At 35.9% G+C, this 24,485-nt stretch overlaps 1 protein-coding gene across 1 annotated transcript in view; it reads left to right on the top strand.

Moving 5' to 3' along the window:
- The window catches only part of FSIP2 (fibrous sheath interacting protein 2), a 142,996-nt gene that overhangs the window by 95,463 nt on the left and 23,048 nt on the right, over nt 1-24,485 (top strand). The window contains exons 15-16 of the mRNA XM_027964787.1: nt 2,104-11,032; nt 13,122-22,612. Coding sequence (XP_027820588.1) covers nt 2,104-11,032; nt 13,122-22,612 — 18,420 coding nt within the window. The remainder of the gene's footprint in view (nt 1-2,103; nt 11,033-13,121; nt 22,613-24,485) is intronic.

The following is a 24,485-nucleotide window of genomic DNA, read 5'->3' as shown; positions in this document are numbered from 1 at the left end:
CCCAGAATATTGTAAATAAAAGCAAAAATAAATAAATGGGACCTAATTAAACTTAAAAGCTTCTGCACAACAAAGGAAACTATAAGCAAGGTAAAAAGACAGCCTTCAGAATGGGAGAAAATAATAGCAAATGAAGCAACTGACAACAACTAATCTCAGAAATATACAAGCAACTCCTGCAGCTCAATTCCAGAAAAATAAATGACCCAATCAAAAGATGGGCCAAAAAACTCAATAGACATTTCTCCAAAGAAGACATATAGATGGCTAACAAACACATGAAAGGATGCTCAACATCACTCATTATCAGAGAAATGCAAATCAAAACCACAATGAGATACCATTTCATGCCAGTCAGAATGGCTATGATCCAAAAGAGGATTTTTATTAATACAAATCCAAAGTGTGTTTTTAGTACATAAGCAGAAGTATATAGAAACAGATGGATTCTGTGACTGAGGCTCTTAGTCCAACTTTAAGTAAGTAAGTGAAAGTCGCTCAGTCATGTCCGACTCTTTGCGACCCCATGGACTATACAGTCCATTGAATTCTCCAGGCCAGAATACTGGAGTGGGTAGCTTTTCCCTTCTGCAGGGGATCTTCCCAACCCGGAAATCAAACCACGGTCACCTGCATTGCAGGTGGATTCTTTACCAACTGAGCTATCTGGAAAGCCCAAACTTAAACATAGGATAGCACCATTGACCACTAAGGAAATAGTCGTTCAAATCTAGTCCCTGAGGTTTTATATAAAGCTCAAAAGGAGGAATTCTCTAAACCTATCCTTGCTCAACCCTCTTGACTCTTTGAGATGCAATTCTGGCCTGCCCTTATTTTCTATCTAAACGCGTTTGTTCCTTCACTGTATCACCTTTTCTCTGCCTTCTATGACAGTTTGCATTGATACTATCTTGTTAGATGCAAAACCATTCAGTCTCCATAAAGCATGAACTTTTTATTTTTGCTTATTAGATTCTTGGAGGAAAGTTATGACCAACCTAGATAGCATATCCAAAAGCAGAGGCATTACTTTGCCAACAAAGGTCCATCTAATCAAGGCTATGGTTTTTCTAGTGGTCATGTATGGATGTGAGAGTTGGACTGTGAAGAAAGCTGAGCGCTGAAGAATTGATGCTTTTGAACTGTGGTGTTGGAGAAGATTCTTGAGAGTCCCTTGGACTGCAAGGAGATCCAACCAGTCCATTCTGAAGGAGATCAGCCCTGGGTGTTCTTTGGAAGGACTGATGCTAAAGCTGAAACTCTAGTACTTTGGCCACCTCATGTGAAGAGTTGACTCATTGGAAAAGACTCTGATGCTGGGAGGGATTGGGGGCAGGAGGAGAAGGGAACGACAGAGGATGAGATGGCTGGATGGCATCACCGACTCGATGGACATAAGTTTGGGTGAACTCCGGGAGTTGGTGATGGACAGGGAGGCCTGGCATGCTGTGATTCATCGGGTCACAAAGAGTCGGACACAACTGAGTGACTGAACTGAACTGATTAGATTCTTAACAATTAACTGTAGTCCTTTCCCTATAAACAAAACACAGGCTCACCTCTGCATCAGGGAATGAAAGGAGAGCTGGTTTCTTGTGCATCCTTACTTTTAGCTAGACGAATGCCTCTGAAGGCACCCAAATGTTTTGAGCATATCTGTTTGAGAAATAATTTGTTAGAAATAGCCTGGTTCATTTTAAAATAATCTTGCTAGGTTGTAGACACTATGTTTCTTCTTAAAAAAATATATGCATGTAGTATAATGTGCCTAGACAGCAATTTGGTGATTTTTCATTTTCTTTCTTTTTAACCAAAATTTCTTTTATCCCAGCCATAAATGTTAGGAAAAAATAAATAAATAAAAATATTCTGAGGGAATGAGAGCCAAATGGAAACTTAATTTTTTTTATACTTTAGTGTAGAATAAATCAACTTAAAATTAATTTGGAATTCTAAATATATATATTTACCATGTTCTCTTTATAACCATGATGGTATCAAGCTACGCACTGTTTGATATAAAATATCAAATGTTACCCTCTGTTGTATCATAGAGTAGATAGTTACATGATTTTCTTTTCATTCCTGCTTGCCTCAAACCAGGTAACTTCGGAAGAACTGAATAGCATAATTCAGAATATAATGACCTGGGTTGTGGCTACAGTTACCAGTATATTATACCCAGCCATCACCAAGTATGAAGAAAGGTTGAAAAATAATACATATCCAGTGTCTGATGACTCTGTCCTCTCCTCAGATAGTTCAAGTTTTTGTAGCACATGCAGTGAAGAGTTTACGTATGGAAGCTACACTTCTGCAACAATTAAATCATTTAAGAGAGAGCCCTGTACATTTGCAGTTGACATATCAGTAAGGAGACCAACTACACCATTAAAGCCATCTGCCCATGTGGAAAAAGCAGTTGTGGGAGAAACATGTCACATGACAGGACAATCTGTAACAAATGAACCAAAACATAATGAAACAAGCATGGCATATACATACCCTGACCCCAGAAGTTGTAAATCTGATAGTCATCCTCTAGCATCACCTGAAACAGGCACAAAAAAATCAAAGGATGCTACCACTGAAACAGATGGTTTAGAGAATCCATCGCTTTCCGATCAAAAAGCAAAAGCCATGAATGAAATGAAGAGTTTAAAGAATGTTTTTGTTAACTTTAAGTGTCACTTAAAAGGAGAAACTGAATTGATTTTGGAAAGCATTTTTCAAGAAATAATGTCTGATTTAACACATGCCATTCCCTCTATTTCTTCTGTTACTGCTGAAGTTTTTATTGACCAAAGTGAGCCTGTAAGAGGAGACTTGGTTTCCAGTGCTGATATCTGCTCAGTAGCTTCAGAAATTGTGGAAAATATGCTTGAGAAGCTACAGTCTGCAGTTGAGAAAAAATGTGTCCAGATATATTCACAAGAAGATTTATCAGTCAAAATTCAACCAAGCCTAACACCCAGTGGAGAATCTCTCACTCTATCATACAGAAAACCTTTAATAGCTTCAGTGCCTTCTACTGCAGAATCCATGTGTGATGTTGCAGAGGATATGGTGCATGCCATTTTAGAAAAGCTGATGACTCTTACGGCTCATAAGCAAAGTGAACTTCCTCATCTTCAAGAGGCAACTAAACTTTCCTATCAGCAACATATGACAGACCCAACATGTATGCGCCATATAAATGCCAACAAAAAGAAATGTAATCCTGAACTTGATGCAGCTAATTTAATTGTTAAAGAAAAGATACAAAATTTAATGTCAAATATTCTTTCCCAGTCCTCTTTGGTTGGCTATATAGAGGAAGCAATCAGCACTATACTAGGATATGTACAAACTGAACTTAATAATGAGAGACTTATTGCATCTGAAGAAACAGTAGTACTCCTTAAGTTGCTCGATGATATCTTTACTCAGCTACATCAGGAACCAGTAAAGGCAGGTAATCAAAAATGTAGACATTCTAGACTGGTAAGTCCTTCTGACACTGAAGTAAAGTACAGACTCACTGGCACTAGATTACCTAATGGCCGTAGGTCTGGAAGACCATTTCCACCTATTAATGTTCCTGGCATGGTCCTTTATTCTGAAGATGATAATGAAGAAGTAGACAGAATTGTGGAAAATGTGCTTGATTCATCTTTCAAAGATGAAAAAGCAAAATCACAAGAACAAATTCCTGAGCATTGGTTTACAAAAGGAAACGCTTGTCTAGAATACCAAAGAAATAGCAAACTACCTGCAAAGCCTGTTTCTCCAAGAAGCAAAGCTACATTTCATAGTCGCAGGTTAAGGACTGAGCTACCATATTTGAAGGATAGAAAAATTTTGAAGGAAAAACCCTGTTTGCATAAAGACATTTTATTTTTCAGCCAAGATCAAAAGCATCAAATACAAAAGGTTTCGGAAAACACAGTTAAAAGTATTTTAACAGAAATGCTCAAGGACATATCTTCTGTTCCTCCTGGTCACTTAGAAAGTAGAACTGACAAAGCTTCAGTTCTCGTTTCAGAAAAACCTCAAGAACCATCACATCAAGAATGGATGGACCAGCTGTTTTCTGTGTCAGAAATTAGTACAGTAGCTCAGGAAATAACAGACACTATACTAAACATACTGCAAAAGGCAAGCTGCATTCCCAATACCACCAAAAGTTCCATTTCATCATCAGTTCATCCAGCTTCTCAAGAGAGTCCTGACACTCTCCACATGGCCAAAGCAGCACCAAATAAAAAGCCATTAAAAATATGGTTCGACAGTGAAAAAAAAATGAAATATTTATCTTCACTCGATGGAGATCTGGCAAAACCTACCCCGTTAAAATCTGAAGAGAGTGAACCAAAACCTGCAGATGAAATTACTGATAAGATCATTAATGCAGTTTTTAAAAAGCTGAAGTTATTTATTTGTCCAAAACTGCAAATGGGCTTCAAGCCTTCACTTGCAGAGAAATCTTCATTACAATCTCAACTTAGTACTTACACAGCTAAAGTGGTAAATATCGTTTTGCTTGCTATCCAGAATGAACTAGAACTCAGTGAGAAAAACCTAAATCTTAGGGAAGAAAATTATATCAAATCCCACACAGGTAAAGGATGTTTTACTGACACTAAGAAATTAGAATCTCTTGTCTCAAATCTCAATGATGACATCATGGAATCACCATTATTAACTTGTATTTGTGAAATATTATCCAGTGGACATTCAGATCAAAGCAATATTTCACTCTCTTCAGATAACTCAAAGCCAACAACTTTATCTGATAATGTTGATAAAGGGAACATTTTGCCAAGCAGACAGGATAAAGCATCTTTTTACAAAATTTTAGCTGCTCCATGTGCTCTCCATAGTGTCACTAATGGAAAAGATCTCAAAGAGAATTCCAGATTACAAGTGTTAGATAATATTGGGGAAACACTCTATGAAATGTTATGCAAGCTCATAGGGGCCCACCCTCACTGTCAACCATCTTGTTCTAAGCTAAGCAGAGAGAAAACAAACAAGAATCAGCAAAGAGCCACTGAATTGCAGTCTAATATTCAGCTCATTTCCACAACAATTTTGGAATATATCATTGCAAAATTATGTAGTGTCAACACAGATACCAGTTCAGTAAGTTCTGGATGTAAAGCTATCTCAGAGTCTCTCGATATTGACAACCTATCATTTACTTCAATTATTGAGGAAATGGCCAAATGCACTGACATAATCTCCAGCATAGTTTCCAGGATAGTTGAAGAGGGTGATAAAGAGATGACTAAAAGCATGGGAAAACCTTTTGCTCCCAAGTCTTCCAAAACAGGGAGCGCAAAAGAAATGCATTCAAATAAGCTAAAAGCGGTAGCTTCAGATATTCTTAATATGGTTTTTGCTAAACTGGAAGGGTTTGCCAATGGAAATTTAGAAACTCTGGATTCTACTAATGATGAAAATAAAAAAAGCAGTAAGATGAACATGGAATGTGAAAGCTTCAGTGTTTTCACAGACACACATGAAGAACTATTGCAGTCAGCTTTATACACAAATGCAAAGAAAGTATCAAGTGCTATTTTGAAAGCTATTCAAACAGAATTAAATATGAACTCGTTAGATTTGAGGACAAGTGTGAAAACACCACCACCTGAGAAAAAAATGCTAGAGAATATAGTCAGTTTAATCTTAGATGCAGTATCCTCAGATATGCTTAATGAAACTGAATCTGAAGAGAGAGACGGTGAAACTTATGGATACAGGCCAATCTATGGAAATTTTCTTCCGGGTGGAGCTGAATCAGATTCATTTCCAGAAGATGCTACAAACACAGAGAAAGAATTCATTGGTGAGAGAATACCACTAAGAGAAGAAACTCAATCAGATTCTCTTCAACAATGGGTTCTAGAAAGAACCTTAAACAAACTTGAAGTAAAGCTCAAAGAACCACAGAAATCACCAATTGTTCCCATTATAAGAAATATTTTGAATGAGATCTTTCAAAATGCTTTGGTCAGCCAATTAAATATGCTTTTTCTCTCCCACTCCCTTTTAAGTGACATCCCTCACAATGTTGATGAGCCAATTGCTCAAACACCTGTTCCATTTATAGATAAAATGATGGTGTCTGAAGCAGATGTAACCATGGTGGCCGATGATGTTGTTACAACTGTATTTGATAAACTTTATACAGCTGCTAAGACAGAGACAATTGCAAGTGAAAATAGCTATAAAACCATCACCTTCTCAGCAAATGTTTCTTTCCATGAACACACCTATGGAAGAGGAAAACCTTCCATCACTGCACTGAACAAGAATCCGTATACTCTTCAGTCCAGATTCAATATTGACAGACAGGCTAAAGGAAACATAGTTGAAGATATTGTGCAGGCAATATTAACAAGTTTAGAAACTTTTGTGACTTCCAAAGTACAGTCTCTTTTTTGTCCCCAAATCAACTTCACAGTTCCAATGGCTTCACCTGTTCAACAAGGTGAGAGTACGTTAAGCAAAGCTTTGTCAGCCAAAGATTTGTATTCTGAGGGTCAGTTTTCCTCTTGCTCAGTGGATAATGTTATGTCACAGAACACCAACTCATTTTGTCAGGTCTCTTTGAACAAATTAAATATATATGCAACAGAAGTGGCCAGAAAAATTTTAAAAGGAATAAAAAATGAATTAGATAAAGAGAAGGAAACTCATTTCTTAACTAATAACATTGTGGTTTCTGAAAGTATTACAAGTCAAATTGTTAACACAGTGTTCGATATTGTATCATCCAAAGGAAAATGTGACAAGAACAGTTCTGACAAGGAGACCAGTTCAGATCAGCAAGAAGGTATTATTGAAAAGCTGTTTAAGAAGATTCAGTATCGAAAAGTACTTCAGTTTCAAATACAAGACACCATTGAAAGTGTCTTATGTGATATTTATGAAAAAACACTCAACCAGAATGATCTCTCATTTGCCACACCCACTTTGAAACGTAGCATAGCTGGCAAACATTCCAGAGCAAATTCTGACACTGAGGGTGTAAATAAAATTCTTCCAAAGTTTTCAGTTCCTAAATCAGATGTTATTTTGATATCCAATGATATAGTAGATGTTGTACTTCATAATCTCAGTTCTGTTGTCATGCTTACCATAAATGCAAAGGATCCTGCTTCTACTAGATTGCCTCTGACCTTTCGTGATACGTTTCCAAAAGCACAGTGTCAACAGTCTCTTCTTATGGAGTCAGAAAGTGAGAGAGAAACAGAGCATTTTCCATCTTCAAAAATTCTTAAACCAGCTTATGCTAATGATAGGCAGATAACTATAGTAGAGAAAGAAGACCCCAAGAAATCTGTTCCTGACCCATGTGAGGAAAGTGCTAACTTCATTACTCAAAGTATTTTTAATTGGTTAGAATCATTTGCCACAGAAAGAATAGATTCATTTATTATGCTTGCTTTCCAGCCTAAAGAAAAGTCATTTGTGAGACCAGAACTGGAAAACTGTAAGCAAGATGGCATCATCTTTCATGAACCAAGCCAGGTGGAATCAAATGTGAATATTCTGAAAATATCAAATGAAACTATTCTCAGCCAAGAGCTCACGGATTCCACTTTTGCCAGTTACAGAGAAAAACTTGGATCTACAATTCATCTATCACAAGCTAGTCTTAAGGAATATTCTGACATCATTGCCAGTGCCATTTTGAATTTTATTAAAAATGACTTAGACCTTGAAATCCAAAAGATGCATCCATATCCAAACAGTGTTTCATTCCAAGAAATTACCATTGTAAGTGAAATTGTCAATGGTATCTTAAAGAGTTTACATAATAAAAGATCTGCAAAGGAAATCAGTTTTTCCTCAAAAGACAATCCTAATTTATTTTCACAATTAACCATATCAAATGAAATATCACTGGGACAAAGAGCTCAGGAAAAAAACACCAAACTGTCCCTGTTTTCAAAGTATCCATTAGAACAAAACCAAATGGCATTGGAAAGGGAAAGCCAAAGAATTGTTTTAGAAGAAATATTTATGAGAAATGAAAAATCAAAACAGAAAGAAAGAACTGCATTATTCAGTGCAGTGGAAGAAGTTTTAAGTAAAGTGTATCAAAAAATAATAGAAATCATAGGCCATTTGCCTTCCTTTAATGAAAAACCCCACTCTAAAACATCAGACATAATACAAAAAAACTTCTGTCAATCACATATCAACAGTGCAGCAAGTGACATAATTGAAAATGTTTTGGGGAAAATGTACTCTGTAATCGTGACATCATTATATGAAAATAACGAAGGAGAACCAGCTGACAAAAATATTTTACCAAAGAAATCACCATGCATCAGAGAAACTAAAGCAGGAATAGGAAGTAGTGTCACTAGATTTGTGCTGCCACAGGTTTATCCTTATGCAGACAGTCGAAATAGCTCTCTATTGGAAAACACTTTTTTACGATATTCACCATCACAAGTGGGGAAAGATTTAATCCACATGGTCCTCAAAAAGATCACAAATTTTGCCTCATTTTATCTTGAAGAAACTGTGTCCCATGAAAGTTGTTCTGATGAGTTGCAACCTTTAAGACTACACAGTTCTAAAGTGAGCCCTAAGCCAAGTGTTAAAACAAGTTTAAAAGCAAAATCAAAAGTTACTCCTTTGCCTAAATTTAGAACAAAACCACACATAGGACTTAGTCGTGCTAAGGCCAAGAGCAGGACCAAATTAAGTCCTGGAGAAAAGACCCTGAAAGACATCTGGTCCGAGACTGATATTGGGCTGCCACACATCCTATCAACAGGAGATGCCAAAAGCTTACTGGAAATGAAACTGCCTACTTCGGAACTAAAAATGTATGCCAAGGATATAATAAGTAATATCCTGAAAACAATTGTTAAAGAATTGGAAAAGGAGACACGAGCTAGAGCAATGGTAAGCAATAGAGCTTTACTATCTGATCAAATCGTATCAGCAAATCAAATAGTTAATACAGTTTTGCAAGGATTATATGCAATCAATAACCACAGTTCAGCTAATCCTATCAAATTCTTACATCTGGATGATCCCAAACTTTCACAGGGAAATATAGGTGCAGAGTTTCTCGCCAAACCACAAGCCTGTTTTTACTTGGAAAATGTTTCTTCACAGTTAGAACAGATTTTTCCTAAAGAAGGTATATTTAAAAAAATGTTTGACAAATGGCAAGCAGAATCAAATGACATGGAAAATGAAAAATGTAAGCTCTTAATGATAGCTGAAAATGATTTGACTGAAATTTCAATAAAAGCAAAAGAATTAGAATATTCTCTTTCGCTTTTAAATCTGCCACATCTTGAGGACTGTGAAAACCGGTTTCATAGTTGTTTTAAGGGAGCTTCTACTAGAGCTGAAGACACCAAAGCGCAAATTAATATATTTGGAAGGGAAATTGTTGAAATGCTGTTTGAAAAATTACAGCTGTGCTTTTTGTCCCAGATGACCACCCCATATGGTAAAGAAACTCCAGCAATTAGGAAAGAACACATTACTACTAAAAGTAAATATGGTTTTCCAACCAAGGACATCCTCAGCAATGTACCAGTATGTAACACTAAAACCAAAGACCAAAGCACTTTGGGCTCTAGCAACCAAATTGTTCGAGAAATTGTCGAACGGGTTTTAAACATGTTAGAGTCATTTGTGGACTTACAGTTTAAACATATCTCTAAATATGAGTTTTCTGAAATAGTGAAAATGCCTGTAGAAAATCTTTTTCCTGTCCAACAAAGACTATTAAGCAAAAAGATATTGCCAAAGTTACAACCACTGAAAAAATTTTCTGATGAATCCAAGTCAAGTACTATTGTTTCCAAGGAAAATGTACAGAATACTCTTCTTCAGGTTCATTCATTCCATTCAGAATTACTTACATATGCTGTTAATATTGTCCACAACATGCTTGGTGTAATTAAGAACAAGCTAGACCAAGAAATAAGCCAAGTGGAACCATCTTCTGTCAGCATATTGAAAGAGAACACTGCAGCAAGTGATATCATTGGTACACTGATGTACCAGTGTGCTCATTTCAGTGAGTCTCTAATCAAAAACCTTCCCAAGGAAAATTTCTTCCAAGGAGTAGAAAATACTTACATTGTTAACCAGGTTGAATTAGCAACAAATACGAAAATGCCCATGTTAAAATTAAAGGAAGTAAGTTTTGGGAATAATCTTCCACAAAGCAGTGTTCCAGGTTTGGATTTTTATTCAGAGGAAAATATGAAAAAAAGGTATAAGTCTTCATCAAATTTACCTTCATATTCCAGAGCCTCTGTAGAAGACACAGTTAGAAACTCAGAGCCAATGAAAAGGCCTGATTCAGAAAACAGACCTTCATCTTCTAGAAACAAAGTGCAAGACACTATCCCAAAGGAATCTGACTTGGGTTATTTTGATCAAGCTATGAAAGGAAGTAGCTCCCTCCCTGAAGGGAGTGTCTTACAAAAACTGTTAAAGAAAGCAAATGAATCCACAGAAACAGCATTAAAGCAAGTAATGTCATTTATAGAATTGAGACAAGGTGAAAATCCAAGAGTGTTTCATTACGAGATCTCCAAACCAGTTGTTGAGCCTGACCAAATTCAGACAAGTGTTTCTCCACTCAAAATTTGTTTAGCCGCAGAAAATATTGTCAGTACTGTGCTGTCAAGCTATGGATTTCCAAATCAACCACACATTAACGAAAGCATGGAAACAATGAAACCATTTTTCATATCAAAGCAAGACCCTTTGTCTAAAACATCTGGAGGACAAAAGAATGAGGAGAAAAGTCTGCTTAGAATGTGGGATAAAAAAATCAGCTCTATACTTGAAGAAGAAAACAAAGCTGAGGTCAGAAGGGAAGATTTTTCTTTATTGCAAAAATGGGAAAATAAGAGTTACCTGAAAATAAAGACTCTGAAGAAAGTTGAAGTCATTGCTTTTGCTGACCATGAACTAGGTCCAAATGAAATTCATCTGGTATCCAGGCATGTCACCACATCTGTGGTCACATATTTCAAGAACTTTGAAACTAGAGGTAAGTAAGAGTGGACTTAATTTAGAAAGAAAATAATCAGATATATGTAAAAGAGCCCCAGTTCAAGAAGCTTCATTTACTGTTTTCTTGAAAACAACCTTAGAGGGAGGATGTTTAATCACTTCTTAATATAACAGGATACTAAAAAAAATTATAATAATGTTAAACATTCATATGGTTTGAATCTGAAAAGGTGTATTGCTCACTTTTCCATATCTGCAGATGAGAGAAAATGTGACTATTGAAAAGCAAGAGATTTTGGTTTGAACATGAGGTCTGAGTTCTAAACATTTTTAAAGTTGTCATGCACGACTTCTTTATAATTATACCAAATGTACAGGTAACTGATTGAAAGTTGTGTTTCAACTTTAAGGTGGACAGTTGAAGTCATTGCTATGATTAGTCAGTTTATAAAATCAGTGGTATTAAACATCTTGTTTTGTTTGTATTCTACTATTATTATATTCCTTTTAGGTATAATAATTTAAACATATCCTTGAAAGCATTTTTTTAAAAGAGGGTGAAGATATATTTATATATATATATATATTTAGCTTCTCAGGTGGCTCAGTGGTGAAGAATCTGCCTGCCAATGCAGGAGGCGTAGGATACATGGGTTTGATCCCTGGGTCAGGAAGGTCTCCCAGAGGAGGAAATGGTATCCCTTTCTTGTATTCTTGCCTGGAAAAATTCTATGGACAGAGGAGCCTGGCAGGCTGCAGTTCACAGGGTTGCAAAAGAGTCAGACACAACTTAGCAACTGAGCATGCATACATCTGTATGTTTGGTTGAAGTATATGATAGCCACTTTATGTCAAACCTGATAATTATTGGCAGTTTCATAAAATTCCATCTAATACTATTATAGCCTTGAGCTGGATCATTAATTCCAGTTGCCAGTAATTCATTGCTACTTTACCAGTCTAGATACATCCCTTAACCATCACTGAAATAATAGAACACATATTATCAGTCCTAACTACTTGTACAATGAGGCCATTTCCTATAATTAAAACTGGTATTATTTCAAGGTGGACAGTTGGGTGTGCCTGCAGTTCCAAGCTTATAAGTATAATTTCTTCAAGCACAGCCTAACTGAACTTAGAGAATAAAGAAAAACACAGAAAACAGGAGAAGATAAGATTTGTAATCCCATCCCATTGGTATTTGACTCTGTGGTGGTTGTTTAGTCACTAGGTCTCTGACTCTTATGACCCCCTGGACTGTAGCTCCTCTGTACATGGAATTTTCCAGGTAAGAATACTGGAGTGGGTTGCCATTTCCTTCTCCAGGGGATTTTCCTGACCCAAGGATCAAACCTGTGTCTACCGTCTTGGCAGATCAGATTCTTTACCACTAGCCCTTTCTTTCTATCACGTCTCTTCTCTATTCCCAGACATGTCCAGGGTTTTTCAGTGATGTCACTCATGCTCCTTCCATGTGGAGCTCCCTTTCCTTACTTCTTTCATCTCATGATATCTAAACCCATCTAATTGTCAAAGTTCAGCTTAAAGCCCCCACTCTCCACTGGTCTTGCCTGATTCCACAAAGATCACTGTGCTCATGTTAAGATATAACACTACACTACACTTGGAAATCATTTCTCTGCCCCAGGAATTCCAGCTCTTTAGAGCACCTCGGCTGCAGTCCATGGGGTCGCTAAGAGTCGGACAGGACTGAGCGACTTCACTTTCATGCATTGGAGAAGGAAATGGCAACCCACTCCAGTGTTCTTGCCTGGAGAATCCCAGGGACGGGGAGCCTGGTGGGCTGCTGTCTATGGGGTCACACAGAGTCGGACATGACTGAAGTGACGCAGCAGCAGTAGCAGTCATCTAAGCAAAATAAATACCAGCAAGACTTAAGATATTTGAATTCTTCAGGGTTATTTTCTCAACTTTATGGCTAAAATCAACATTCCACAGGTGGGAAATAAGTATCTGAAGAAAACCCAGTATTTTTCTTGACTAGATTTTTTTTTTAGTGAGGTGTTCCACAGTTTAAATTCATACATAAATAATTATCAAAATACTGAATTTTCCATATGTCCCTTAATGCCTACTAAAATGGTAATGTTTTCTTTTTTAAGTTTCCAGTGAGAAGGTATCTATTGTTTCCACACTGTCAAGGAGAAAATATGAATCAAAATCGCCTCTAAGAAGCATATATAGTGATTCTTCACTTCATCAACTTTGTGAACATCTCACTGAGTCTGTCATTTGCCATTTAATGTCAAGCATTTCTGGTAGCACCACAGATATTAGAGAAAAAGAGAAAACATCGGAAAGACAAAATGCTGCATTTAACACTATTATTTCAATTGATTCTCAAGTGTTTGAGAGTAGGTCAATTTCTGTTGGAGAACTTGCTCTAAGTATCTCTGAAATCATCACTGAAATCCTTTTAAATAGTGACATCATAGAGACCGACATTGCACAGCAAATGTTTTCGTTAACAAGAAAGTACACTTACTGCCCAGGAGTAGGTGCTGCTGACTTTGATGATCTCTTTCAGGACCTCTTAATAGGTGTGATTCAGGTACTGTCCAAAGAAATAGGGTTAAATCATCACCTTGAAAACAGCGGAAGAAACAGACCATTTCCCATGCTCAGAAGTAACAGTGTGCCCATTTGCAACAGAAGAAATACCATGCAAAGACAGAAAGGTTCCAGAGACTGGGGATTAGCTACTCACCAAATTGATCGTATCATTCAAAAAAATAAATTAAATTATTTAGCACACAAGTTAGATAGTCTGGCTGGTAGCCTAAAAACTCATGAATCCAAAGAAATAGTCAACAGAGTTTTCAGTATTGTTTTAGATTTATTTTTACCAGATGAACAGCCAGATGAGGCTATGGATTCTGAAATAAAAGCAAGAACATTTTTCTCATCATCATATGAAGAGCAATGTAATAACATACTTGGAAATAACTTAGGGCTCTCCCCTAAATCAGTTTTCCTTCTCAATGTTGTATGTGAGAAATTAATCAGAACACTTTTAGAGAAATGCACAAAGTCTGTCTTTCTTGATAATTGCCCTCTTTCTGAAGAGGTATCAGCAGAAGAATGTCAACTTTTAAAAGTACTTCAAAGTGTAGATGAAGAATTTGACTCTTGTAACGGAGCAATGGACTTTGAACAATTTCAAGGGGATTATATGTCAGACATTTTGGAAAATCTGGCAGAAACGGATCCGGATTTATTGTCATCAGACTCTATGCTTACTATTATTTCCCACAGCTTGGTTAAATCATTGATGGATAAACTACATCACAGTATACAATTCCCCCAAAGTCCACCTTTTGCAAACAAGTATTTGAAGTATGGAACAAGAGGAATACAGTCTAGTTTTATAAAAGCAAAAAGGCCAGAATTAACAGAATTGGAAAAAGGTAGAGGCGCTTTAGGATACATGAGTTATTATGGCCATGATTTGACAGGGCCCCTGAATAATCCCAGTGTAGTTAGCTCCAAAATACAAGCACCGTTTGGCAAGAAATATTCAGTAAATTTTGCTAATGTGCCACCTCTTAAAAGACAGAGAACAAAGGATACAAATACAATAGCCATCCATAATAAGCTGTATCTAGGAGATATGAATACAGGTGTTTATTCAGCCACATTTTTAGAGGACATAATTTCAGAACTGTTTTTTAATCTCTCTATTTCACTGCTGGGCAAAAATGAAAACATCATCGGTGCCCAGCTCAATGAAATGAATACATTATTTGTCAACAGTGTAGTGAATGAGTTTAATAAGGCAAGGGTCACTGTTTTACGGAATTCTGAAGAAAGGCTGTGTTTTCCACCAGTCCATAAAGAAACTGTTAGTAGGATTGTTGACTCAGTTTATTATGGTGTTTTACAGCAATATAAATCAAAAGTGATCTGTGGTGGTAATCTGGCATGTGACAGTACTTCAATAGCAGAACAAATAACTAATAGCATATTGTTAGAGACTTTGCACTACCAACTCCCATCTTGCTTCAGGGAAAAGCTCTTACACAATTCATATTACCCTCTCAATGCTGAAATTATATTACAGAAACTTCAAAATAACCTGAGGGAATTTACTTCCAAACCTAGGTCTTTAACAGACTATAGCACCATGTTATCACAATCATTTTTAGAAGATATCATCAGAAGACTTTTATCTCAACTCATTCCTCCACCCAGTAAAGCTTCCTCTTTGGAAAACAAATATTTCATGAGTTCAGATTTTAATGAAATGTCTACCTGTATAATAAATAAGGTTATATCAGCCATTTCAAAACACAAAATTTGGTTCACTATATATGATAATCAATATCTGTGTACCAGAAAAAGCCTCCAGAAGATGGTGGATTCTGTTTACAGAAATATTATGCAAACCTATGACTCTCTTATTTCAATACAGAAAAGTATACTCAGCCGAAACCCAATTTTGGTTGACCGAATAGCCAGTTTTATTATCCAAGAGATTATTGAATATCACCTTCAGCCATTTTTGTGTGGAGAAGGTTTACCTCGTCCAAAGACTCCTTCAGATGCAATATCAAATATGGTTAAACAAGTTCTCAACGAAGTCATAGAGTCACACAGACCCCAGACACCATCAGCCCCAGGTATTTACTCTGAGACATTTGTAAGGGAAATTGTTGCCAGACTTTTATCAAAAATTTTCAGTCCAAAGCATAACACTGAAATTGAGCTGGAAAACATGACCCAAAAAATTGTAAACTCAGTAAATAACCATTTTGACAAAGCTAAAGTTCACCTTCTATGTAATGACAAAGAACAATCTTACCCCTCTGTGGATACAGATATTGTGGACGAACTGGTCACCTCAGTTTATAGAAATGCTTTAAAACAGTATGGATTAGATCCTGAGTTTGATAAAGAGTCTGAAGACAGCAGTATTTTTGTGGAAAAAATTACCAACTTAGTTGTAGCAGCTATTTCAGATTACCTACTTCATCCACTGTTTTCTGGAAATTTGTCATCTTCATATCCTCTTTCAACAACTGACAATCTTGTTCAAGACATTCTTAGTAACATCGGTGGATCTACCATACCAAGTCAGAGTTTATCTCCATATAACACCTTCCTGCCATACACATTTTTAGAAGACATGATCAGAGTACTCTTATCTAGAATTTTTCCCTCTGCACATAGCATTGCTGCAAACAGAGAAATTCCAAAAGATAGATCAAAAACTAATTTCAATGAAATTGCTTCAGATATAATCAGTGATATTAGAAGGAAAATTTCCCAACATGAAATTCGATTCTCAAAAGATGAAGAAGGAACCAAATTTCTTTATTCAGAAGATGATATCCACCATCTCGTGGACTCAGTATTCAAAAATATTTTAAACTCTGAGTCTCAAGAATTAGTTGAGCCAAGTATCACAAGTAGTAGTGATGTTCTTATTGACAAGATAGCAGGTTTTATCATTAAACATGTCTGTCAACAACATCTTCAGCCATTTGTGGATGGAAAGTCATTACCTTCTTCATCATACACATATTTGGACGATGAGAGAAGGCAGTGGTTTCATGCCAGTGTTTATTCCTCAGAATTTTTGGAGGATGTGATTTCTGGAGTTTTAAGCAAAATATTCCACAGAGGGTTAGGCATTGTACAAACAAAATCAGTAAGAGATTCAGAAGATGAACTATGTGATAAAGCTGAAAAACTCATACATTTCATAACAGAGGAATTCTCAAGAGCTAAAGTTAGCATTTTAGAGAATGCAGAGAAAATTTTATATTTGCCTCCAGTAAAGAGAGATGTAGTCAAAAACATTATTGACATGGTGTATAGCAAAGTTGTGCAAGAATATGAAATGGAAATAATGCCTGACAAAAATTTTCTAAATGACACAAAGGCACTGGCTACAAAGATAACTGAAATCATCCTGGCCGAAACCTCTGATTTCCAAATTCATCCGAATCTTACAGAAAAGCTTCCATTTGGGTCACAATCCAAACTTAGTAGTGATATTTTGATAAAGAAAGTTCACCGTGACATTACTAAATCAAGATCCCAAAGACAGGCTTCGACAATATATACTACTATGTTATCACATACTCATTTGGAAAAAATTGTGTCTCAGCTTATATCTCAGATGAGTCCATTGGCCTCCAGTACAGAACACCAAGATACTTCTCAATCAGACTTAAGTAATACAGTTATAAAACTGATAAATGAAATCATGTCAATAATTTCAAAACATGCAGTATGTATTATTAAACATGGGAACGAAAAACATAGTATTATTTCAGAAAAAGATATCCAATCCATGGTTGATTCCATTTATGCTGCTCTTTCCTATTCAAGTATATACCAATCGCTTACAAAAGATAAAAAAGATATAAGTAATATACCTGTTACAAAAATAGCAAGTTTTATAATAAAAGAAATCTTTAACCATCATCTTCAGTCATTTTCGTCTGCAGATAAAACTATCCTTTCAGCTGCAGTTGATCAAACTTATAAACAGAAAACATTAGATCCTAAAGAAAAAGAGTTGTCCTTCATCATGAATTCAGCTGTCTTTTTGGAAGAAGTAATTTCTGAACTTTTATGTAAACTCCTTTATGCATTCTCACACAATGTTTTGGCTGCTGAAAACCCAGATATAGTGAAAGCCAAAGTTACTGGCATTGTTACAACATTAGTAAAATCCATTGTTCTGGAGTTCACCACATCAGAGATTTTTCTTGCAGATAGCTTTGATGCTGATATGTGTTTTTCAGAAGGATATAAAGAAATGGTTAAAAGAACAGTCAACCTTACTTATGAAAAAATATTAGATGAATATAAATCTCTGATTCAAATATATAGGGCTATGCAAAGTGACACTGCTTGTTTTGGAAGAAAAATATATAATTTCCTTTTGGAAGAAATTTATGACTACCAGGTAAAGTCATTAGTTTCAGGAGAATTAATATCTTCTTCCTATTCTTCTCCTCAAGCTGATAAAATCATCGGAAATGTACTCAATGTCATCACGAGAGATAGCCATGCCTTGCCGCCATGTATTACTGTGTTGCCACATTCTCTTTTAGAAGATATGATTTACAAGCTTCTAGTGCATATCTTCCCTTCAACTGACACTGAAAGTGAACTAAAAGAGGGAGAGGTTTCAGATTATGAGTTCATGGATGCAGCATCAAAACTAACTGATGAAATCATCAAAGAAATCTCTGAACATGAGATCTGTCTTGCTACAGCAGAGGAGAATACAGAAAGTGTGCAATTGGAAGTGATTGAAGATTTGATTAACTCTATATGTAATAATATTTTGAAAAAATCTGAATTTCAAGCTGAAGTCCAGAAAGATGCAAATAAAAATGGAGGCTCATTCCTCAGTAAAATAGCTGGTTTCATTATGAAGGAAATTATGGATCATCATCTGCAGCCATTTTTACGTGGTGAAGAATCATCCTCCAATAGCTTATCTAATTATGACCATGTCTCTGTACATACTATACCTGGTAAAGAAAAGACACAGCCTTCTCTATATTCAGCTACATTTTTGGAAGATGTAATTGTTGACCTTGTTCGCAAATTTTGTTCTCTTCCAAGTAATACTGAAGAGATTAAGAAAAAAGAAAAATCAGAGCCAGATGTTGTGAGCTTAGCTATAAAATTTGCAAACTCTCTGATAGGAGAATTTAGGAAAAGTGAAATTAAAGTTCTACCAAATGCTGAAGAAATGCTTTCTTTTCCCCCAGTTGATAAAGAGACAGTTGATAAGATATCCGATTTTGTGTATGATCAGTTCATAGGAACCTATGAATCTAATGATATTCAGAAGAATGGTAAAAATAACATTGTTATAGAAATGATTGCTACTTTAACCCAGAAGGCAATCTCTGCTTTCAAGATCCAACCACTTTTTTCAGGAGACTGGTCTTCTACTTTCTTTTCATTTCTAAAACCAGATAACATCACTCAAAGGGTTAAACACCTTCCACAGCAAACATCTACACAGATAAACAGATGCTTAAAAGAGAATCAACTTACTTTACCAGAAGAGTCATATAAACACACGTCTCTAACTTCAGACCAGAAAAATGTGTTGGATACTTTGGAAGTAGATAGAGGTGCAATGAGCAAAAAGAAAAGTTTGGAAACTAAGGAGACATCAATGAAAATAGGTGATATCCAAGACCCAGTGGTTACCTCTGTAACTAGTATTATGAAAAGCAATGTAGTTAACCTGTTATCAGGACCAGCTGCAGGTGTGGCAAATAAAGAGAATAAAAGCAAAATGGGAATTCCAGTTCAAAAATACAATGGATCAAAAGTTACTTGTCCAACTACTAGTGTGAAAACTAAAGAAAAACAGGAGCCATATTTGAAGGGAACACTCAAAAATAATGAAACTGACAAGAAAAGAATATCAGCTTCAGATAAGGAGGGGCGAGGTAAGGAGGTACACACACAATTTCTAGTAGCTACTGATGGTGAAAGGGGAATCTTTCAACTAGATTTTAAAATAGACAATGAGAAGAAGGTTGACGAAACAAAAGAAAGTTCATTAAAAACAGGAGACAACTCCCTCCAGTTACCTTCTTTGATAGCCAAAGTGAGAAATACAGAGAACACAATCGAGAAACCTTCAGAAGCAGTTACTCAGAAGCCAAACGATGAGGACAGGAAAGACTCTTCAGCTCAAATAAACATACAGGAAGGACAGTACTCAGATTATGAATTAGTCGAAAATGTCACTAAAAATATTTATGAAAATATCTTTGGAATGTACCATTCTCAAGAATCAGCTGATTATTTAAAACAACAAAGTCTTCCAAGTCATACAGCATCACCTCTAACTCAAGCATTGCCTGTAACTCAAGAGATTGGCAAGGATTTTGCACAGTCTGTTTTAACAAAGGATTTACCCCTCTCAGCCAACAAAAATCTCCCTGCCAAAGAGGAAGAAGAAAAAGAGGATGCAAGCAAAATAGAAAAAGAGAGGGAGAAGAAGAGGGGGGGAAGAAGAGAAGATGACAGCGTGAAAGTTAAGGATATTAAAAAGGAACCAAGTAAACCAGACAGTCCCCAGTACCCACCAAAACGTGAACCTGGAGTTTTCCCTGCTAAATTTTTAGAAGATGTTATTACTGAAACGATTAACAAATTGGTCTTTTCTTCCTCACCAGAAACACAAACATATGATAGATGTCAAAATGTATGTGATGATGAAAATCAAGCTGAACTCTATGACACAGCTATGAGACTTATTGATTCTCTGCTAAAGGAGTTTTCTGATGCTCAAATTAAGGTATTTAGGCCAGATAAAGAATATCAGTTTTTTCCACCTGCAGATAAAGTGTCATCAGTTCCTAAGGAATATCCCAGGCATAAAGAATCAAATATAAATGAAGCACCATGCAACATTAAGACAATAACTGTGGATAAGAGTCATACAATGACTGAAAAACCGTCTTCAAATAAGATACTTTTTTTAGATAAAATGTCATCAATTGATAAAACATTGGTCAACAAAGTTGTCCATGCCTCTGTGTGCAATATTTTGAAGGAATATAAATCTCAAGACTCCATTTGTAAGAATATAAAGAGTAATGGGGGACATTTAGTAAGAAGATTAACTAGTGCAATGATAAATGAAATTTTTCAACATAAGCTTAATTTGATATTGTGTGATGAGTTTCCAGCTTCGTCATGTTTGCCTCTGGAAACTAAGGATGTTGTTAAAAAGGTCCAAAAATTGGCTCAAACAGCCAACAAAGAATGTCAGACATCATCACCATATACCATCATACTGCCTCATGAATTTTTAGAGAATGTGATTTCTACTCTTTTATCGAAAATTTTCTCAACCATATCAAACATCAAAACAGAAACATATGAGGGCAGCTGGTTTACAGAACTGGATTTCCTTCAAATGAAGTTATTAAGTATAGTTACAACAGAGATCTCCAAAGATGAAAATATGATTATACAGTATGTGGAATCCTTACATCCCAGTGATGATGAAGCTATTCAATTAGTGGTTCAATCACTCTATGATAATCTCTTGTCACAATTTGGGTCACAAGAGAGTATACAAAATTGTGCAGCCAGTGGATGCAGAATTCTTTCAGAAACCATAGTTGACTTAATTCGACGAGAAGTGACTGGCAATCAGTTGCAGAACTACTTTTCTGGAGAGCTAACACCATATCAGTGTGCAGAAGTTGACAATGTTGTTGAAAATATTCTTAAAGATGTAATCCAAACGGCTGACATTCCCCAGCCTCATCCATCACAGGCGTGTATTCTGCCTTATAACATAATAGAAGAAATTGCTGTAAAATTTTTATTGAAGCTTTTATCTGTGTTTCCAAAGGTCGATAAGGAAAGACCCAAATCCCTAGAAACTGAAATGCAAAAAATAACATCAAAAATATTAAATTCAATACAAGAAGTTATCTCCAAAAATAAGATTAAAGTAGTATCACCAGCAAAGGAAATACCTACTGCACTTTTAGCTAACAATGAAGCTATTGAAAAAGTAGTTAATTCTGTTTATACCAGTATTTTAAAACACTCTGGCTCACTCACTTCTATATTTAAAGACTTAATGGGTACGAGTAATATCCTCTCTGATATAATAGGGTTTTTAATGGTGAAAGAAATTTCCAAATCTAAATTTCAACCTCAAATACAGGAAGAATTATCAGGTCCAGAATTAGCTCTGGAAGCTGTTAAAATTATGGAAAAAGTAGTCAAAATGGTTGATAAATTTAAGTCCCAGGAAAAGTCTTCATCCAAAAAAGTTTCTATGTTAGATGCCATGTTTTTAGAGGAAGCACTGGCCTTGTTCTTGGCTAAAATAGTAAGGTTGCCAAGTGAGTCAAGCAAACACGCAAAAAACTTATCAAAGCCTGAATTAAATAAAATTGCATCTCAACTGACAAAATCTGTGACGGCTGAAATTTCAAAGAGTAATATTAATCTTGTTGCTACTGATTCTGAAGGATACTTTCTAAATCCAGAAAGTATAGAAATGGTTTCTCAGGTTATTGATTCTATTTATAGCAATGTACTACAACAATCTGGAAGCCAAAAGGATCTTTATCATGATATAAAAAGTACAAACAGAGTTTTCCCTAAAAAAGTGGCTAATTTAATTGTTAATGAAGTTTCCAATTTTCCCTTCGATTCAGCTAGTCCAAAGAATTCAAATGCTTGTTTCCTTGGAGATCTAGACATTAACAGAATTGTTGAAAAGGCACAAGAGCATGCTGTTAACATGATTCCTGACTTAGATAAGAAATCAACTAAAGATTCAATTGTAGAGGACTTTGCAATTAAAATAATTCCACATGTTGGGAATAAACCCCTCAAAATAGATCCAAACATTATCTCAGAACACTTAGCAGTAATTTCTATAAAAACTCAACCCCTTGAGCAACTTCAGACAGAATGTTTAAAGAATACTGGACATAACATAGCAGAACTGAGAAGAGCATCAATAAGTGGAAGAAGTCGTCCCTCAAACACATTTACTATAAGAGAGTTGAAGAGAGAAAGACGGACCTCATTGAATAAGATAGGACGACTAGATATAAAACCCTTTGAGGTAAGTATAAGAAGAATAGCACACACAAAAAAAGTGAGAAATGGTTGTCCTGTTCTGTTCCTCAAATAGTTATATGAGAATGTGTTTTTGTTGTTGTTATTGTACAACCCAATAGGAAAATTGGTGGCACAAGTTTATCTGTATAGTTATATGACTTACTGGGACTTGCCATTCCAGCTCTGAGGCTCATTCTAAAAGTCTCAGGCTAGTTTTCCTAAGACAATCAATTTAAACTTTAAATAATAATAATAATAATAATAATGAGAATACAGGGATATAACCTTGACTGGCCTTCCCAGGTGGCTCAGAGGATAAAGAATCTGCCTGCAGTTCAGGAGATCAGGTTTCAATCCCTGGGTCAGGAAAATCCCCTAGAGAACGGCATGGCAACCCACCCCAATATTCTTGCCTGAAGAATTCTATAAACAGAGGAGCCTGGCAGGGTATAGTCTGTGGGGTCACAAAGAGTTGGACACGACTGAGCAGCTCTCATACAAACACATACACACACACACACACACACACACACACACACACACACACACGACAGCAGAATTGTGCTGACTGAAATAATAATAAAACTATCTAAAATAGATTTCTCAAATATAAAGCTCTACAGCAGTAATACTACTCTTTTTACTTTTAGCAACATTTGTCAACACACATCAGAATACAACCTTTTAGATTATACTAGTTTCTTATTATTTCACTTTAATAGTCTTCCTCAGGTTCTTCTATAATCTCAAGAAGTGTTAAGTTTCTTCTTATCCTTCTAGATTTAGCTGCTTTAATGTTTCCATATTTATGAATCTGTTTCCTCTTGTTTTAGTCCCTAATTCTGCTCTGCAGTTCCATATTTAGGCCCCAAATATATTAAACTAGTGGAGACTTTAAAATGCAAAAATGATGTCCTTGCTACAAGGAAACTGTACAACTGAGGACAAAGGATGGTCTGGCCAATGGAATTACACTAATCTACACATTTTTATCAGAGCCCCTTGTACTGATCGTGTTCTCTCATAAGAAGACAGAGTGTGCTTAGGGTATAATTTATGTTTGGACAATAAGCCAAGTTTTATAGAACTATTCTCCTTGGAGCAGGCACTTGAAGTAAATTTTCTTCAGCACTGTCCTACAACCCATTGAACCTAGGTATCAGGGCTGTTAAATATGTTAATTGGCACTTATGTGTCATTTATAGACCGCAGAAAGCAGGAAGATAATATTTAAATGAAAATAATGGCCATTTTTCTCTTAAGGGGGAGAAAATTCATCCAAAAAAATGAAGCACAAATGAAGCAGACCTAGACAACTCTGATAAGACATGATTTGAACCAGTCTGGGTATCAATGTTATCAATCTCCTGCACAGGGACAAAAAGACTAAAGAATAGTAGATCAGAGCAGAGAATCTAGATATTTGTTGGCTGTGCCCCAGGGCTTTATTTCCTTTTTGAGATACCATAAATACCTAACACACTAGGCATGTACATATTAAAACTATATATAGTAACAAAGCCAGATAGAATGATTTTGGATTTTCTAAACCACTGCCTGCCCTGCCCCCCTACACCCCGCCAATAATACAGAAAATCAAAACTGATTGTGTTTTAAGTTCTTAAGGAGACTGAATGTATATTTATTTCCATAGAAAATATTCTTTTCTGGTACCAATATTTTAAAAATTGGCTTGCAGTGTTCCAAAGGAATGTTGAGGTCTAGGATTGGGAACAATTTGGAGGTTCTGTGGCATCATCAAAGGCTACTGAAATGGGGATGTTATATTACTCAATTATAATTGTCTTTTCTTTAGACATTTAGATCTGTCTTTAGACATTGAAAATGAAAGGTGAGATTTGCCTAGGGAGGTGAGA

This window comes from Ovis aries, chromosome 2, assembly GCF_016772045.2.
Source record: "Ovis aries strain OAR_USU_Benz2616 breed Rambouillet chromosome 2, ARS-UI_Ramb_v3.0, whole genome shotgun sequence".
In the NCBI taxonomy this organism is placed as follows: domain Eukaryota; kingdom Metazoa; phylum Chordata; class Mammalia; order Artiodactyla; family Bovidae; genus Ovis; species Ovis aries.
The sequence above is the reverse complement of the archived record's forward strand: the minus strand, read 5'-3'. Positions and strand labels throughout refer to the sequence as shown.